A 15,374-nucleotide genomic window follows, 5' to 3' on the forward strand; every position below is an offset into this window, starting at 1 on the left:
TTTTTTCCTTCTGAAATCCCAAACGATCTCTTTGGTAATGTAGATTCATTGGTATTTGCTGAGTATGGAATGTGCAAAGGTACTGGGGCATAGTGGTAAGCAAGGCAGACATGTCTCCTGCCTTCAAGGGGCTTACAGTCAACTTGTACAGATACCAAAGGCCCCTCACACTCAGCATGACCCTGGGCGCATTTCTCCCTCCCACCTTCTGAATCATCTCAGTGTCCATGATCAAAGTCACCCATCTGATTAGCAATCTTCATTCCATCTGCAAACTTAATTTCCTCTGGTCATGTAATGTTAACATATCCTTGGGCATAATACCAAGGATTAGGACCCTAACATCTTTGGGGTCTACTTTTCTACCCACCATAATAGCTGATTGCTAAATAGATTAATTTATTATCACTTGCCAATTTGTGGATTTGGCTCCAAGCACGGAGGTTGTAGGACCGATAATTACGTTAGCTTTCCATTTTTTTTTAAAAAAAAAACTGTTTCCCTGAATCTTCCTTACCCTGGTGGGTTTTGCTCACCGTCTCACAAACATGTGGCCACATCTGTATTTCCCTGACTGTTCTAGCAGTCCCTGCCCTGAGTGATGCTTCCACTGTCTCCCGGTCTTAATAACTTCCAAGTTTCAGCTTTGGTCCCATTTCTTCTGGAAGCTTATTAGTTCTGCCCTTCTTGCTCCCCATCTTATCTGAAATCCTTTAGCTTTTTCAGTCTGCAGCAATTACTTATATCATGTTTTATAAATATTTACTTATTGATTGTGTGAGTTTTGGCAGAAAGCCTTATGGGTTGGTTCAAAGTGGCTCTAAAACAGTTTGTTTCCCTTCAGAAGCAAAATGTCATTCCACCATTTCAAGTGCTTATCTGAAATGTTGTATGGTTTTGTTTATTTCAGAGACTTGAAGATAGAAAACTTGCTGCTAGATGAAGACAATAATATCAAGCTGATTGGTATGACTTTTTTTTTAAAGCAAGATTATCCTTTAAGTGCTGTGTTACCAATTCTCAGTTATTTGTTTCTGACTTTGAAAATGATCATGATCTATCTCTAATCCCCAGACAATACTTCTAGTTCACCTCCTCTTACCTGCAACATTTAACAATGGTTTCGAAAAAGAAAATTAATTTTAATAATTTAGACATAAAACATGTTCTTAGGATTCTTCAAACTTCTGCTTCTCTGTTAAGTCAGATGGAGCTGAACTTTTATAGGGGTTCTTCTTATCTGAACTCACGAGAACGCTTCTTAAAAATAGTGGAAAATAGTTTGGTTCAGAAATGCTGCCCTTAGCTTGGCCATGCCTTATTTTACTTTTCAGTGAATGTAGAGGCACTGAAATAAGGGGGAATGTGACCTACGTTCTCATTTTAATATCTTTAGCCAAGCCCTGTAGTACACTGATGGTCGTGCAAAGAGAAATCCCCACAGAGGGATCCTTTAGAGGTCTGTCCCAATCAGAAGGAGGTTCCAGGATGGAGTGAATCATAATTGGTTCACAAGTCAGGGTCCAGAAGAGAATTCACTCCATGGCTTATTCTCCAGAATTTCTGCTTTTGTTTGCCTGTCTTGTTGCTCTTGGCAAAATCTCAGGGCATCATTTTTCCACCCAGATTTTAGCATCATCTTTTATTCCTTTCTTTCTTTTCCCACCTCAAGTGCAAGTAATTTCTTCCACCTCAATGGCTTGAAAAAACTTTATATTAGAAGAAAAGAGAAGGATCAATAGAACTTTGTGAATTTTTTTTTTTTTTGCGGTACGCGGGCCTCTCACTGTTGTGGCCTCTCCCGTTGCGGAGCACAGGCTCCGGACGCGCTCCGCGGCATGTGGGATCTTCCCGGACCGGGGCACGAACCCCTGTCCCCTGCATCTGCAGGCGGACTCTCAACCACTGCGCCACCAGGGAAGCCCAAACTTTGTGAATTTTAACTTTTGTACCCAAGAAGGAAATTTTGTTTGTCAAATACTGAAAACCATCTCAAGACTTTCTAAAACATATCATTCAAGTGACCAATTATATTCTTTGGAAGTCCAGTTGGCTTCCAACCCAGTAACAGTCAAGAGGCTGCAAGGGACTCCAGACCCCGTGGCTGGGTGATTAGGCACCACTGACAGGTGTTGATAAATACACCCATTTTTAGGAGATTAACAATTAAGAGGAAACCAGTTTTTTTTCCCCAAAGATTTTATAGGAGGTATTGTTAAAAGATTCCTGGATGATTCAAAGAATTTTTTTTAAAAATCAGATTGTTTTACTACTGCATTTGAGTTGTCCTGAGGGCCAAATGCAGCAGCGCTAAACAAGGCAGACATTGAAATGCCTGCAGGATGTCTTTCTGGTCCCGGTTTCCAGGATCTGCGGCATTAAACAAAGGCATGTCCTGGTGAGGGACGGAGGAAAGGAGATTGTCTTTTAGGTTCCCTGGCAGGGTGACCTGGAACTTGTCTTTGGCAAGTGTGTAGGTGACAGTCACAGAGTTGCCCTAAAGCTGCAGAGATTGTAAGAGAACAGGTTGTGTGAAGGCTGGATGTCCATGACCGTACGAGTAAGAATAATTCACTTCCCCTGCGCACCGTCTATACCGAGGCTGGTAATTCCAGCAAAGAGCAGGCCACCGGCAGGGGGTCTCCCTACCCACCCAGCATCCCCTACACTGTTTCTTCCCTTCACTTTGCCTCCTTGTCTGCCCCTGTGCTTGCTTTCCCTTCTCTCTCTTCAAACGATAGCCCTAGACGACCATTTGTGAGAGTATACAGTGTTGAAAAGCACAGATCTTTTCGTTGCTGAGAAGATCCTCGAAGAACCAATCTCTGTCAACAGCAGATGCATTTAATAAGTAGCTCACAGATTGGCTGCATAATAAACCCTCTCAGAGGAGACCTGTACAAATAAGATGAAGACAGGATGGACCTAAATCAGAGCCCACAGTTGCCTTGGGATGAGTGGCGGACCCTTTGGATACCGGGGACCATTTTACTCAGTCATCATCTCCCAGCTTGGCAACTGCTGGATTGGTACCCACGCGGGGATTTCAGCTCATCCAGACAAAATGGGCCATGTCAGAAACTGGAATTCCCAAAATTGCTGGAAAAGAGGCTCTGATAATTAGATGTCCCTTTGTTAGAACTTTTCACTTGGCGTCTACTTCTCTCATGATCAGCTAAAACCAAACTCCTAATGGAAGGAGACATTATGCCATCCCAGATGGCAGCTGGGAATTGCGTTTTGTTTAGCAGAATCTGTGTTTCCTCATTTTTTTCATAAAGAGGAGGCCGAAGGAGGGGAGGGAAGATGCTGGAGGCAAGGAAGGCCCAGTGTCTCGTGGGTTTTCTTGCCCCTGGGTTGGGCAATTTGGATCAAATGTCTCTACAGCTGTCCTTTTGCAACTTGAAAGTCCTTTGAACCTTTTCTTCAAAGGAATTACCTAGTTGTTTATGCAAAGGTTGATTATAGCTATTACCATTTTCTCTTAATAGTTTCTCTTTGAAATAATCTGATTTAAATAAATTTACTTAAGCCATGTAAGCCATGTTTCAAGTTAACTAGAATTAGCTGGAATGAGATTTGATGCGGGGGATCCTTCCCCCGCACCCCCTTTAAAAAAAAAAAAAGCAGTTTGATGTTTTTAGTTTAGTATAATCTTAAAATGTATCAGCCACAACTCAAAACAGTTTTGCACTTCAGTTTTCCAAAACAGCGTTCATTTGGACGACGTCTTTTCAAATTCATTGTGTAGCTCCCAGAAAATTGAGTGATAATTGGCTTATGCGTTTACCAAATCTAATTGAGGCAGACTCATGTGACATTACTGGGAGGCGAACTTCTCCCTAGTTTCACAATTCTAATTATAGGCATATGTGTAAAATTTTAATAATTATAGTTATGAATGTGAAACATATTAGTTATTTCTCTACAATATATTTTAAATTAAACCCTTTCGGCTAGGTCAACATAAGTCACTTAAAATGTAGATTTTATCTTCTCCATTCCCCAGACCCTCTTCTTATTTATCTTCTTGAAACTTAAGACAAGGCAAGACGCTGTGGGCACAAGCTTGCCTGGGAGCAAAGGGGGTGATCTGGTCTCTTATCTCCCCTCCCCTGCCCTCTTTTAAGATCAAGCACTTTGTTGTAGACCCCAAGTCAGGAGGTGAGGGAGTAATTGAAGGAGTTGTGGTTTTTTTTTTTGCGGTACGCGGGCCTCTCACTGTTGTGGCCTCTCCTGTCGTGGAGCACAGGCTCCGGACGCGCAGGCTCAGCGGCCATGGCTCACGGGCCCAGCCGCTCCGCGGCATGTGGGATCTTCCCGGACCGGGGCACGAACCCGCGTCCCCCGCATCGGCAGGCGGACTCTCAACCACTGCACAGTTAATGGAACCCCACGGAGATTCGAAAGGGAGGCTTTTAGTTTAGGGGCTCTTAGGAAATTGGGCCTCTAACATGACTGTTAAAGAAATTTTCCTTGAAATGTTGGCCCAGTTAATATGATGTGTATTCCATGGTGCTACCTCTCCATCTTACCATAGTGGGTGATCTTTACACATTGGTTGTTTCCTGAAATTTCCTTTGGGAATTTTAAACGGCCATTCAGTTTAAAGCTCAATATGATTTTTCTACTTATGATGCCCCCCCTTCTCCTACTTCAGTGATACTACAGGGTGGGACCTGAGAGCAGGGGCCCTCAGATCCTTTTGAACAGAGATCTCCTCCTAATCCAAGAGAGCCGTGGAGCCCCTGAAGGGCCTTTTTGGGCAGGTTATGTGCGGCCTGCTAGTGCAAGCTGGGCCAATGGGAAAAGAAATCGGGGCCTTTTGTCCCCCTATTTGTCAGGGTGGGAGTGGAAGAGTAGAGAGCAGAGGAAGAGAGGAGGAGGGAGATTAAGAGAAAGGAATAAAATCATATTTTCAAGAACTCCCCCAAACAAAAGAAGAGTCAAGTATGTGAACAGGCAGCATCCTGGTTGGTTTCCTCACCCCAGTTTTGGTTCTGATTCTTCATTTGAATCTTGAGCTGAAGAGTTTGGGTGACCTTCAGAGCCTTGCTGTGTTTTCAGAGCTCTGCTTGGATGGGGTTCTACTTATTTATTTTTAAAATTTTATTTATTTATTTTTGGCTGCTTTGGGTCTTCGTTGCTGCACGCGGGCTTTTTCAAGTTGCGGCGAGCAGGGGCTACTCTTCGTTGCCGTGTGGGCCTCTCATCGTGGTGGCTTCTCTTGTTGCGGAGCACGGGCTCTAGGCACGCAGGCTTCAGTAGTTGTGGCTCGCGGGCTCTAGACTGCAGGCTCAGTGGTTGTGACGCATGGGCTTAGCTGCTCCGCGGCGTGTGGGATCTTCCTGGACCAGGGCTCGAACCCATGTGCCCGGCATTGGCAGGCGGATTCCTAACCACTGAGCCACCAGGGAAGTCCTGGGGTTCTGTTCAGAAGCGCTCTTTCCTTATACGGCTTACACCAGCGACTGTGGGGAGAATTTTTGGTGGTGCATCTTGATCTGTGGTGTGTGAGTAGCTTCGCGGACTCATAGCACTGACCCACCCTGTGTCTCTCCTTTCCTGAGCTTTTCCGCAGCTTTCACAAGAGCCATGGCTTTGCAGGTGGAGAAGTGTTAGCCTCAAGGAGAAAACAGTCAACGAAATTAGATGTATATCTTGCCAGCTGAGAAAGTGCAAGGGTTTTGTTCCCCATGTGGAGCCTGTCTCTGACCACAGCCCCTTTCTGACTGAGCCCTGGGGGCTGAGCCTTCTGCTTGGGGACCAGAACCATAATATTTACACTGAAGTTCAAAGGAGGAGCCATGCTCTTAATTCTTCAATCAACGAAGATTGAGGAAAGATATCAGATGAGCACCTAACACTAACAGCCCTCTAATGACCTGTCAGTTACAGGATCTGTAAGATCAAAAGTAAACACAGCACAAAAGGCACAATGGACCCAGTATGGCTTTAGATGCACTGGGCACTTCTTTCTTCTTTCCCCCTGCCTTAATCATCCAGGAACAAAGCAATGCTAGGAGGTCATTTAGTCTGGTTCTCATTGCTATCTTTCTGGCGTTATTTTTCTGGCCAACACTCAGCGTTGTCTAAATTGTTGGGTGTATTTTTCCCCCCTCTTCAAATCACCATATGTTGCCTCATGCATTGGGAGCATTTTTAAGAGACTTGCATGAAATGAAAGCATTCAGCCAAAAAAGTCAACTCTAACTGGTGGGATCGCATGTCACCTGGGGTGACACCAACACCAGCCAGAGAAAATCAATCTTCCTTCGGCTTTTTCCCACTTGGCCACTTGGAAGCCAGCAGGCTGACTCCAAGGACTTCTGCTCGTTTTCTCCTTCTGCCTTTAGTCCTAGAAAGCAAGCCTGTCTTTTTTTCTGGATGACTCATTTCCAAGATTTGATGAAAATATGTTTTGGTTCAACATACTTTTTAGCTCTCGCTGGATTTGACTGTGAGGCCTGATAGAAAATGTTTCCAGTTCAGCAAGGGAACTTTTGTCTTGAGACCCATATCCAGAGGTTACGGTTCACAGCTGCTGGGTTTCCTTTTGGATGTGAAATGATGTGTTAGCCCGAGAGACTGTTTCCTTTCCTGCTGCTTCCCCCAACCCTCCCCCCTTTTTCATTTCCATGGTTTTCTAATTCAGGGCTGGTTTTGTCCTCCCCTCTTTGCAGACTTTGGTTTGAGCAACTGTGCCGGGATCCTGGGCCACTCCGACCCGTTCAGCACACAGTGTGGTAGCCCCGCATACGCCGCGCCCGAACTCCTTGCCAGGAAGAAATACGGCCCCAAAATCGATGTCTGGTCCATGTGAGTTATTGAGCTTCTAAGACTGAATGCGCCCTCCTGCTGTCTCCGCTGTTCCCTTCTTATGAAATAACCTTTGAGTATTTGATAAGCATGAATTATAATTATAGGCTCTGGGATATATATGCAGTGATTCTTTGGGGTCCTGATTTCCACCTCTGTTCTTTCTGTCTTTTCTCCACCAACTGCCCGAAAGGCCTTTATTAAAATTCATTAACGTGCCGGAAGGGAAGAAAACGGAGCCGTGCCCTCGCCGAGATCACGTTCTGGTTTCACGAGTCACTCGCATCCTTCCCCTGCTTGGAGTCTCCCAAAGCTTTTCACCAGCATCAGCGTAAATCCCAGCCTTGCTGCCTGGCCCCAGACCTCACGGGTCTGCCCACGTCTCCTGCCTCTGCACCTATCACCCCACCCTCTGCTCACGGTTCTTCACACATGTCGGCTTCCGTTTTGTCTTCCCCACCTCTGGGCTTTGCACTCGCTATTTCTTTTCTTTTATTGAAGTAGAGTTGGCGTATAATATCGTATTAGTTTCGGGTGTACAACACAGTGGTTCGACATTTATGTACATTACAAACTGGTCACCACAATAGGTCTAGCAACCATCTGTCACTGTACAAAGTTATTGCCGTATTATTGACTATATTCCCTATGCTGTAGGTTACATCCCAGTAGCTTATTTATTTTATAACCGGAAGTTTGTGCCTCTTAATCCCCTTCACCTATTTTGCTCAAGCCCCCCCCCCGCCCGCCCCCCACCCCCACCCCGGCCAGCACTCGCTGTTGCTTTTGCCTGGAATGCCATTTCCCAGCTCTTTGAATGGCCCGTCCACTCCCACATTCCAGTGTTAGTCCAGTGTCACCACTGCAGAGCCCATCTCTTGTTCTGGGGATGCCTCAGCACCTGGCACAGAGCCTGGGCTGGGGAGGGTTGGAGGGAGGGAAGAAGGAAGGTAGGAAAGAAGGAAGGAAGGAAGTTAACTGTCCCCTTTGCTCCTCAGGACAACCTGTGAGGCCGGCTCTTACCCTCTTTTACACAGACAGGAGGGCATCTCTGTGGTTAGTGTGGCCCAGAGCCACCCAGCCTGTAGGTGTGCGAGCTGCGCTTTGCACTCAGGGCTCTTCACGCCTCAGCCTGAGCTCCCGGTTCCTTCCCTCTCTCCAGAGGACGTGTGAAGGCTGCAGGTGGAGAGGGTGCCGTGTGCTGCTGACTTGCTGGGGGCCACTGGGGTAGGGGGGAGTGGCAGAAGGAAGCAGAGGCAGAGGATACCTTCTCTTTGAGGTGCGCTGGGTGGTGTGACTGGCAATGCTAATCGCAGACTCTTTTTATACTGTGCCCAGACGGGCCTCAGAATCCTTCTCAACACAGCCCTCCAGGCAGCCAACACCAATGGATCAGAGTCAATACACAGGTGAAATCCATTCTTGGTGTCATAAGTGTCTGGTATGTAATCTGCCCTTAATAAGTATTTACTTATTAATGGGTGAATATGAAAGTTTGAGTCTATAATCATTCTCTCTCCTTAACAGTTAGGGTACATATTTAGGCTAAATGGAAAGCTTTCAGAGGGATGATTTGTGTACCAAAAAAAAAAAAAAAATGTGGAGAATAGGGAGTCTGAAAGACCAGGGGTTCAGTGGTGTCATGTAACTGTGGTGACAGGCAGTGGGGTGGGCGACATGGTGATCAAAGGGAAAGAGAGGTTGGAGAAGAGGTGACAGTTTGCTCTTGAGGTCCTGCTCTAGAGGGGACTGGATAATACAGTGTCGTCCCTGGTTGTCATGGTGATGAAGCTCAGCCTGTGTGAGAGGGACCCTTTCTGGCCCATGACTAACAAAGCAGGCATCTCCGCAAAGTCTAGAACTGCTGGTAGAAGGAAGGAAGGAAGGAAGGAAGGAAGAAGCCAGTGGATTGTCAGAGCTGTAGGAGAGCGCCTGGCCTTATAACCAGCCTGGGGTCACTCGTCCCCTTGTGCTAACACTAAGATGGGGACAAATCATTTATCCTGTGTGGGGAAATACAAAGGAAAATGAAAAGCACAGGCTGCATCTGAGGGTCAGTATTAAGCTCGGACTTTGTTCCTACCTCTTCTTCTGAGTCCCTTGACGTGGGAAAGGAATCAACATTTAGTGACCACAGATGCTCCATTTCTTAGTTTTGGGGCCCCATGATTAAAATAAAGGGACTTGGGACTTCTCTGAGGGCACAGTGGTTGAGAATCTGCCTGCCGATGCAGGGGACACGGGTTCGAGCCCTGGTCCGGGAAGATCCCACATTCCGCGGAGCAACTAAGCCCGTGCACCACAACTGCTGAACCTGAGCTCTAGAGCCCGCGAGCCACAACTACTGAGCCCGCGCGCCACAACTACTGAAGCCCGCATGCCTAGAGCCCATGTTCCGCAACAAGAGAAGCCACCACAATAAGAAATCTGTGCACCGCAGTGAAGAGTAGCCCATGCTCACCGCAACTAGAGAAAGCCCGCGCGCAGCAACGAAGACCCAACGCAACCAAAGATAAATAAATTAAAAAATAAATAAATAAAATAAAATAAAGGGACTTGGTCCATTGCCACCTGCTGTGTCGCCATCCATCCAGTGATTCTACCCAGAAGTAATGGTGGCCTCGGAGGAGGGCAGGTAAAGGGGAAGCTGCAGGAGGAATGGAGATGACCCGAGACCAGGATGCCCAGACTCTCGCCTCCCGCCTCCACCCTGGCTGCTGGCCTGGTGGGGCTGTGTCTGGGGCAGCTGGACACTTCTTTGCTAACCTCCACTTAATCGCATTTTTTTCCAGAAGGTGATGTGCAGCTGAAAGTCTCCTGAAAGCTCTAATAGGGCCGTATTCTTAGTCATGATACCATCAAGTAATGTATGTGAAAGCCTTTGATAAACGGTTATAACTTTACAGACACTGGGCTTCAGCTGATCACGGCAAAGCTCTGGAGGCCCATGTGGGATGTGGGCCTTGAGTCCTGCAGCCCCTTGAGTCCCTGTTCTGGTGCCCTGAGGTGGGGAGTTGAGGTGGAGTAAATTCTTACCCTTGCTCAGCTACAAAGGGTCATGTTTTATTCCTTCTTAGAAACAAGGTTTCCCCAGAGCAGCTCTGTGTTAGCTGACTCTCTGGAACATTCCCTAGGGGATGAGCCCACATGACCCACACCTAATTCACAGGGGTGGTATAAACTCGGCCCTTTTTAGAAGCTGTTGATAAAGCTTGAAAAACAAAAGGAAGCTACGTGAGCCCTATATTGGCTTACTAGAGATTTGTCCATTCGGCAGATATTTGTGGAGTCAGGCCCTGTGCCAAGTTCTGAGTGCACAATGGTCCGTCCTGCTCCTGTAATGATCACCGTTAACCCTCACATACCTCCCGCCGAGTGACGAGCAGCGTTCCAAGGGCTCTGCGAGTTTTAGCTCATCTCATCTGCCTCACAGCGCTTCAAGGGAATGCTTTGTTGTCCCACTTTACAGATGAGGACACTGAGGCATGAAAAGCTGGAGGCACTTGCCCAGATAACACACACAGCTGGTGTGCGATCAAGCCAAGATGGACTGAGGGGGTTTGACTCTGGAGTCTGCCTTTCATCGTCACCCTCTACTGTTTCTACTATGTTGTACTTCCTCTTGTAGGGTTTACAGACTAGTGGGGCAGACGGACAATTTTTTAAAAAGCTGTAAACTCAGTGCGGTAATGGCTGTGGAAGAAGTGGGCGGGATGCAGGGAACAAGGATGGGGGTGGCCTCTTGAGAAGACCTCAAAGCCAAATCCTAAGTATGAGAAGAATCAGCTATGGGAAGAAGAAGGTGTGGGAGAAGGCTGTAGGCAGACAGAACAGGATGTGTGAAGGCTGTAGAGTGGGAAGGGGTGGGAAGGGGTTTGAATTTTGCCCTAAAGGTAGTGAGAGACTATTGGACAATTGTAAGCAGGTGGGTAACAAAAAGTTACGGATTGAATTGTGTCCCTCCAGAAAAAGGTATGTTGGAGTCCTAAGCCCCAGGACCTCAGAATATGACCTTACTTAGAGATTGGGTCTTTAATGAGCTAAATGAGGTCATTAGGATGGGCTGTAGTCCAATATGATTGTGTCCTCACATAAAGGGGAAATTTGGACACAGAGAGAAGACTATGTGACAATGAAAGCAGGGATCAGGGTGATGCATCTAGAAGCCAAGGAACCCCAGATGGCCAGCAGACCACCAGAGGCTCAGGGAGCAGCAAGGAACAGATGCCCATTCACTGCCCTCAGGAGACACCAACACTGCCAACGCCTTCATCACAGACTCTGCGCCTCCAGAATTGTGAGATTTCCTTTGTTTAAGCTCTGCAATCTCAGGAAAGGTGAAAGGTGAGTAAAAACTCACCACTCCAGATCCCAAGAGCCATTCTCCTTCCCAGTGAATCAAGTGCGCTAATTGACAAGTGAAATGGACCAGCTGAAGTCTTGGTCACCCCTCACAGCCCCCCAGCAGAGGTCACCAAAAGGCCAGACCATATACCGAAGTCTCAGTCCTTACTGTTCCCCATACATTACTGGCTGCATGAAAACCAGAAACAAAAGAAAACCACCAACATGGAGAACTTCATTCACATAATGATGGGAGAGTCCCTGGAGCAAGAGAGGACAAGCCTTGGTGCAGAAGCACTTTTCAAGAGGCCTCTGTGTCACCTTTTCTCATGTCTCTTTGGGCAAAGTAAAGTGCATGGCCAAGCCCAGAGTCGAGAGGAGAGATAGATTCCACCCCCTGATGGGGGAGTAGCAAGGAATTTGTGGCCTTTGTCTTTTTTTGTTTGTTTGTTTTGCAATTGAACGTACTTATCTACTCCTATGGACAAGTGTGTTCCCCCCCAGATTCATATTTTGTAGCCGTAACCCCCAGTGTGATGGTATTTGGAAGTGGAACCTTTGGCAGTTCATGAGGGTGGAGCCTTCACGATGGCATTGGTGTTCTTTTGAGAAGAACTTGCTCACTCCCTGACATGTGAGGACACGGGGAGACGGTGGCCGTCTACAAGCCAGGAAAAGAGACCTCCCCAGAACCTGGCCACGCTGGCACCCTCATCCAGACTTCCAGCCTCCAGAACTGTGAGAAAATAAATTTCTGGTGGTTGAACTACCCTGTCGGTGGTATTTTGTTACGGCAGCCCAAGCTGACCAAGATACCTGCTTATAGGTGACCTAGAAGTCTCACCTGAAAACAAATAGAGCATGTCAGGAGGCACGGTGCCGAGAACAAATGAGGATGCCCAGCTGGGTTAAATTCAAGAAGGCATCAGAGGAGCCTTTAATCTGCTCCTGAGGGATGACGTGTAGTTTGCCAGATGGAGAAAAGGAGGGGAAACTTTCCAGGCGGAGGGAACAGCCTATGCAAAGGCGGGAAGTTGTGAAAAGTCTGATTCCTCTTGCTCTTAATCTTGGAGAAAACAAAACTTCAGAACCTTCTTTGAGAGATTAATTTTCCACTGCTTTGGGATGTTGTGTCTGAGACACTGGTTAGGTTTCTGTTTGGTGCCCACGACTTTGCTGGCGGCATTGGAAATGGAAAACCCAAAGAGAATTTAATTTTAAAGGCTGTTTAAAAAGAGAGTGAAAGTGGGACCAATTTTCTCCCTGGGTCAGACACCAGTATTATAAAACATCCCTTTTATTGTTCTGAAACAATAAAATGAAGAGTTTGCTTCCAAAATCAAAGCAAACTCCCGTCTCCAGAGGTTTTTTTTGGACCTTGACAGATGGATGGGGCCTTTCTTCAAGACTTCTGACACTGACTCAGGAAGAAAACCAGCTTGTCATTCAAGGAAAGCTTGGGAAAGAAAGCTCTTTCCCACAAATGGAGCCCCCAGGATCCTCCTCTAGTGAATCAGGAATTAACAATGGAAATGGAAAAAGACGTGTGCCATCTTGGGGGACTCCCGTTATTTTCAATGGTCATTGTTTTTGTATTTGAACTGTATATGAATACCTTTTTTTTTTTTTTTTTTTTTTTTGCGGTACGCGGGTCTCTCACTGTTGCGGCCTCTCCCGTTGCGGAGCACAGGCTCCGGACGCGCAGGCTCAGCGGCCATGGCTCACGGGCCCAGCCGCTCCGCGGCATGTGGGATCTTCCCGGACCGGGGCACGAACCCGCGTCCCCTGCATCGGCAGGCGGACTCTCAACCACTGCGCCACCAGGGAAGCCCTATGAATACCTGTAAAATCATTCGCTTCTTTCCTTTAACCCCTGTGAATGAAATATCTATATCTCTATCTCCAGTGAATTTTGAAATTTCAGCACAAAATTTAAATATTCATTCTGTTGCAGTGAACTTTTTTTATGGCAACTGACTTTTCCTCAGAGTGGCATATATACTAATTAAAAAAACCCTTTAATGCAGATGTACTTTTTAAATGAAAAGAATTCAAATTAACTTAATTTTCAAAATATTACAATGCTCTTGGGAGAACTTCCGTGAATCTCTAAGGGTAGGGCAAACAGAAGGTGAGAGTTCCATCCCCAAAACATTGAGAATGCAACATATTTTCACCAAAGCTGCTGTTTGCTTTTGTGGGGGCATCTGAGGTGAGGGAAGCATTTGTGTGAAGACCTGGTACTTAGTGGAGTGTCCTGCACAATACACCCAGACCACCTTCCCAGGCTCACTGAGTCTGTTTTCACTTTGTGGGAAATCTCTGTTCCAGTGCTGTCCCTTTGGGTAGACAAGTTGGCCGAGGGGTGTCATCTTGTTCCCAGCCCTACTATCCCCATATAGACCTAAGCATTCAGGAGGGAGAGCGGGAGAATTTGTTCCAGTCTTCAGACTCTGTTTTGTGAAAGTACTGCCAGACACCATCAGCTACTTCCAGGGCTCAAATCTGGAAGGATAGCATTTTCTCTTCATTCAGGCCCCCTTAAAATGAAAGATGGCAGGAGAAGCAGGCAGAAAGAGGAGCCTGATGGCTTCTTTTGGGTAGTTTAGAGCTTTTGACTTTTAAAAGAGAAGGTTTCTTTAGCTTTTGAGCTTTTTCAGTTATAAAATACAAGACTTTTTTGTTTTTGTAGCCAGCATGTGCATTTAAAATAGAAGAGGAAAAGGAAAAGTGTGTGTGTGGGGGGGGTGGAAGCCTTAAAATCCACAAGAAAATAATTTCTTGCTGAACACAGACCATTGAATGGAGCAGTTGTGAACTTTGAGATTTACCAAATGGATGGATCTGTTCCCGCTCTGTTTTTAAGACCTTAAATCAGAAGTTGTACTGAAAACTGATGCCGAAAGATGGAAGGCTATTGCTTTTAAGTGGAGAGTTTTAACTTTTCCAAGGCAGTTTCTTTCTTGAAGAAGCAAGGTGTGTCAGCTGAAGGTTCTCTCAGCTTCACTCTGGTATAAACTGGGCTGCCCACCGGCCCTGTGAGAACCCGTATCCACACCCTCCCCTGACACCATAGCTCTGCCAATTGCTTTGTCCCTTGTGTCTTGTTAAAGTCGCTGGCTGACTTCTCCAGGGAGCTGCGACTCTATGTCTTTCCTTTCAGAGATGCCAGGTGATACCCCAACTTTTCCTCCAGGGAATATTTTTGTGTTTCAGATTAATATCAGGACCACCATTTGGCTCCTGATTTAATCCCAAAGATTCCACATTTACATTTCCCGGGGCCCCTTCCTCTCTTCTTCCAGCTGCCCTTCAGTGGCACTTTTTCCTTCTTTCCTGACATCACAGTATTCCACCTGGCCAGTCTCTCTGGATTTGCTTCCATCCTTATTTCTTTCTGCTTGGAAAACCCTGAATTGTACGTGCTTGTTGCCCTCCTTCATCCCAGCATCTCATTACGTTCTTTCTTTGAAACTACCTGTGGTTCTTGGGGGCCCCATGTCTGCCATGGAGAAGCTAGAAAGCCCATGGGCCATGTTTCAAAAGACACATCAGGAAATTCTGAGCATGTTTTGAAACTCCTACTAATTCTACGGGATTACAGAGGTTTATAAACCGCATTCCACATTTTTCCCTTGGTATTCTCACATCCTTCTGAAATGTCAAACGGACTGGATTTCTCTTTATCCAGATATTAAACGTGTATGAAAACTCTAGGGGAGGGGAATTAAGATGCTCAGTCTGGTTTCCCTTTTCAAATCTGCTGCGGCTGTAGGACTATTAATGTACGTTTCTATAATCATTTGGCAATAAGGTACAAATATAATGGTAGCTTTTCATCTCTCGTTTTTAAAAGCTTTATGATGAAACGACAGGTCACATTTATCAAGCAGTAAACTTATACCAGGCACGGCATTCAGCACTTTCTGTGGCTGAGTTCATTTGACCCTCATACGGCCTGAGAGGTAGGTACTATTATTATCCATGTTTTATAGATGAGAGACGCTGGATGAGAGAGCTGGGTCTTCTTTACAGATTTGTGACTGGTTTTTGTTGATGATAAACTCCTCCAAGAGAAATGGAGACCTGGAGTGAGTTTGGTGACTTTGGGTCTGTGTTGCTGCACGCGGGCTTCTCTAGTTGTGATGAGCGGGGGCTACTCTTTGTTGCGGTGCACAGGCTTCTCATTGCGGTGGCTTCTTTTGTTGCGG

General features: G+C 46.3%; 1 protein-coding gene across 1 annotated transcript in view; it reads left to right on the plus strand.

Moving 5' to 3' along the window:
* Positions 1-15,374, plus strand: part of HUNK (hormonally up-regulated Neu-associated kinase) — a 108,519-nt gene that overhangs the window by 53,816 nt on the left and 39,329 nt on the right. The window contains exons 3-4 of the mRNA XM_032631234.1: positions 911-966; positions 6,684-6,819. Coding sequence (XP_032487125.1) covers positions 911-966; positions 6,684-6,819 — 192 coding nt within the window. The remainder of the gene's footprint in view (positions 1-910; positions 967-6,683; positions 6,820-15,374) is intronic.

This window comes from Phocoena sinus, chromosome 4 (genome assembly GCF_008692025.1).
Source record: "Phocoena sinus isolate mPhoSin1 chromosome 4, mPhoSin1.pri, whole genome shotgun sequence".
In the NCBI taxonomy this organism is placed as follows: Eukaryota; Metazoa; Chordata; class Mammalia; order Artiodactyla; family Phocoenidae; genus Phocoena; species Phocoena sinus.